Source organism: Bidens hawaiensis, unplaced genomic scaffold (assembly GCF_021521415.1).
Source record: "Bidens hawaiensis isolate Kalapana, Puna unplaced genomic scaffold, B.hawaiensis_p1.1 tig00004282_1, whole genome shotgun sequence".
Taxonomy (NCBI): domain Eukaryota; kingdom Viridiplantae; phylum Streptophyta; class Magnoliopsida; order Asterales; family Asteraceae; genus Bidens; species Bidens hawaiensis.
In genome coordinates, this window is record NW_027491257.1 from 160,008 (window position 1) to 164,115 (window position 4,108).

General features: G+C 38.5%; 1 protein-coding gene across 1 annotated transcript; it reads right to left on the minus strand.

The window, feature by feature from the left end:
• Positions 1 to 536: 536 nt before the first annotated feature.
• On the minus strand, positions 537 to 2,872 carry LOC143625980 (putative inactive receptor kinase At1g48480). Its single transcript, XM_077096188.1, has 2 exons — positions 1,561 to 2,872; positions 537 to 1,280 (listed from the first exon to the last, which is right to left on the minus strand). Exons 1-2 carry the CDS (start codon positions 2,840 to 2,842, stop codon positions 736 to 738), a joined length of 1,827 nt encoding a protein of 608 aa, XP_076952303.1. The 5' UTR covers positions 2,843 to 2,872; the 3' UTR covers positions 537 to 735.
• Between the last annotated feature and the right edge of the window lie 1,236 nt (positions 2,873 to 4,108).

A 4,108-nucleotide genomic window follows, 5' to 3' on the forward strand; every position in this document is an offset into this window, starting at 1 on the left:
ACAATGTGCGGCGCCCGAAAATCAGCTATTCCATCCCACTTATGATCAGGGTCCACTAGTTTTGTCCTGCCATTGACTCGTTAAATGAGCGGCAACAGCTCGCAACCAGCAATGCCTTCATTGTGCAAGCATAACTAGGCATGCACGTGTCATTTAACCCAAGCATTCAAGCGCAATTAAGCACAAACGGGCAATCCGACCTTCCAATATTTGGTCTGTGACACATATCTTGAATTCACACTATGTTTTCGAGTATCACTTAAGAAAATAAAGGAAAGGAAAATGAGGGAAGAAAAGAATGATCGTTTTCCCGTGATGAAACTTTGAAACAACATACTATTATTTTTCTTCCGTTTTTTTTCAACAAAAACTCTGGAACACAACTTTAAATAACGTTTACAAGTGAAAACTAGAGAGTAAGACAATCCATTTGAGCAAAAATTGGGTTGTTTGGGCTTTAAGCCCTAACTCTGTGTTCAATGGTCAACTACTCAACTTAGCTAAAATATGGAACAGAAGGCTTTTATGGTAAATGGTGATTATATATTTATATCCACAAAGACTTTTATAGCAAGTTGAATCACAAATTTTACCCCAAACTTAAAAAATGACAAGGAGATGTAAATATTGGATAAAAAATATTCTTTTTACATCAATCAATCCTCAAGAAATATACATCAAGATCTCATACCTTAGCTAAACATAAAATATGAAAACAAAAACCAAATAAGCACTTCAAAACCCGCACACTTTCTTGATTTGTTTCGCCACTTCGGTTATAGAACCTCGTCTACGTGGTACTTGAGAAGCACAACGAATGCCAAGATGCAACAATTTGATAATCTTATCCGAGTTGTCACTAATATTAACCAAATTTATATCAAATACGTCGCTCTTCCACCTAGATTCGTCCACCGACTGTACCCACGCAGGGAGATCAACCCCTTCCTCGTTCAACAAATCAGTAGGATCCTTACCCGTCAAAAGTTCAAGAATCAGTATCCCAAAACTATACACATCCGCCTCTTTAGAAGTTACACGAGTATCAATCAACTCTGGAGCGCGGTATCCAGATAAGTTCGGGGTCGAAGATGACACAAGTTGTATCAATCCGGATTCCGATAAGCATGCTTGGTATCCAATGTTGAGAAGAATGTTGTTTGATTTAATGTTACCATGAGAAAGATTATGAGAATGAAGGTGTTCAAGACCACAAGCTACATCCAAAGCAATTTTACTTCTAATCTCCCATGTCAATTGGGATCTTTCCTCCATGTTTTCTATAATAATCACAAGAGTCAATCAACAATCTTGAAAATACCCTTAAAAATCAAGAAACTAGCATAAAAACTTGGGGGTTGTTTGGTAATTAAGTGCTGAATTAATAAGAGTTATAGCTGATTAAGAGATAGCCTCTGAATTATTCAGCATTTCTATAAAACTTAACCATTAAAAAACTTATAGAGTCATTAAAAGATGTAACCAGACACGATGACTGATACAAAGATCACCTCGTTAAAAGACTACCAAACAGCCCCTTGGAAACAGTGAGATACATACCATGCAAGATTGAAGACAAACTCCCCATGGGATAGAAATCAAAAACAAGAAGCTTTTCTTCTTTCCCATAATAATACCCATTAATAGGCACCAAATTCTCATGATACAACTCTCCAATGCACACAATCTTCTTAGTAAACTCCCTTTTAAAAACACAAACATTCTTAAGCCTCTTAACAATCACTTCACCACCATGCCCTAAATAAGCTTTATAAGTTGTACCCACAATCCCCTTGCCTAAAACCTCAGCAGAAGCCCTTAACAAATCATCCAACAAAAACCCACCCTCCCTAAAAAATGTTAACTCATCATTAACATCGGGTCGACCCGAATACCCGTCTTCCGACCCGGTATTCTCACTAGCCATAATATGATCCGGACTCCGAAAATTAAACTCCGGCGGCTTCACCGGCGATGCCGATTCCGGCGTAGCCGCATCTCCAACCGTCCTTAAACCCTTAGTCTTTCTTAACAAAACAAAAATTATCCCAACGACCGCGATCGACCCGAACGTTGACCCGATTGCGATTCCGGCGATCGCTCCACCGGAAAGTGTACTATCACTATTTCCACTTGTTTCATTTTCACCTTCAATTGGACAAGAATTCAAAGGGGGGCCACATAAATCATTTCCCGCGAAAGAACCCGCCGGAAAACCCGCCAAATTCCCGGGTATACTTCCGGTTAATCGGTTAACCGACACATTGAATTGAATCAAATTAAGATTCAAATTAGGAATTTGTCCAGTGAATTGATTATCTTCAAGGTTAAGATGTGTCAATCTTGTTAAATTATTAAACCCCAGTGAAATATCTCCGGTAATATTATTACCGGAGATATCAAACCGGAGTAAATTAATCAACCGAAACAGAGTCGCCGGAACTTCGCCGGAAAAATTATTATTTTGCAAAGTAAGCAGCCAGAGGTCCGTACACAACCCCAAATCCACCGGAATTGAACCCGAAAGCCGGTTTCCACGGAGACTGAGTACTCGTAGTGCCGTAAAGTTTCCGATTGTGTTCGCCGGAATTACTCCGGCGAGTCCGTCTCTGGGTAACCGGAGCTCTGTTACACGATTGGTAACTCCGGTCCATTTGCATGTAACTCCGGTCCAATTGCACGGTGACGGGTCAGACACGTTCCATAGGATAGTGTTTCCCGCGACGGCGGATCGGAAACTTATTAAGGCAGCTCTGTCTCCGGCAAGGTCGGAAAACACAAATTCCGGTTGAAAACAGAGGAAATAAAGCAAAATTGGAGCAAGAAAATTGATGGGTTTCATTGATTTGATGTGGGTGTGCGGAAATTGAAGAAAAAATTGATGGGTTTTGGCGTTTATTAAGATTTGATGATGGGTTTCAATCTTTATTAAGAAAAAATGCAAATTCCGGTGAAACAGAGTGAAATTGGAGCAAGAAAATTCATGGGTTTCAGTGATTTGATGTGGTTTTGTGGAAATTGAAGAGAATTGTTGATGGGTTTTGATAAATATTAAGATTTGATGATGGGTTTTGGATGATATTTGAATGCTTATTTTCCGTCAATTGGAGGCTGCATGGAAGGAAGAGGTGAGCGATGACTGTTGACTTGGGCGTTGATTGTTTCTTGTTTATAAATAGGTGTTTGTGACGTTAAGTTTTCAAATGCATTTATTCTAATTATTAAATTATTAATTATAATTATTAGTTTCACAAAATGAAGATTGGATACTAATAAATGATAGTCAATGAGCTAGTGGTGAATATTCGTTTGACCTAATTTCGATCCTGTTTATAAAATTTAGTTTCAGAGGTACCAGAGTGACGATGAGAGACCAGACGATTAGGTGGCTTTCACTAGCTGGATTCTTGAATTGAACGGGTTTTATCTCACCGCATTGTTGTGTCTTCGGACGAGTGTTCACCGACGTTGGCCTTAGGTGAGGGTTTTTCCCAGATCGAAAGACGAGTATATCCCGATACAGTGAGTTTAGCCAGTAGCCCATTTGAAGGATTCGTTAGCCGTTAAAAAAAATAATAATAAATGATAGCCATAACTATAACTATTACTTTATTCGGTTACCTTTTACAATTAGAATTCGTTATTCTAAATTCTAATGAAAGAATGATTAGATCAAACGAGTCAGACATGGTTGATTTTTTTTGTCGTGATGAACCGAACAACACATTTGTTTACTTAATGTTTATAAGTACTTACTATTTTTAAATGAACGTAAAGTGTTGGATTAGGGTCGGCGGTTTTTGAAATATCGATGGTGTGATGATGGGTGTTGAATGACATGTTGTGATGAAGAAAGCCGAACGAACGTGATGATGTGTTGGAGGAAGTCGAACAAACGGCAATTGTAGACGAAAAGGAGTAACTTGGATGACACACGAGGTCATTTTTTCATTAAAACTGACGAGCATTGGTGTCCAGGGCTAAACGTGCAACCCACTACAAAATAAATGTTTTGGTTAAGTTACTTAGCCCGAACATGTTATTTTTATGTTTTGTTCGGAATCAAACTAAAAAAAACCATGTGTGCAATTAACACTTATTTTTATGT

Bases quoted from the DNA above. Each gene is read 5' to 3' on its own strand.
- LOC143625980 (XM_077096188.1), bottom strand. From the start codon at position 2,842: ATGAAACCCATCAATTTTCTTGCTCCAATTTTGCTTTATTTCCTCTGT. The intron at 1,281-1,560 runs GTATGTATCTCA...TGATTATTATAG, and splicing joins TTTGTCTTCAATCTTGCATG to AAAACATGGAGGAAAGATCC.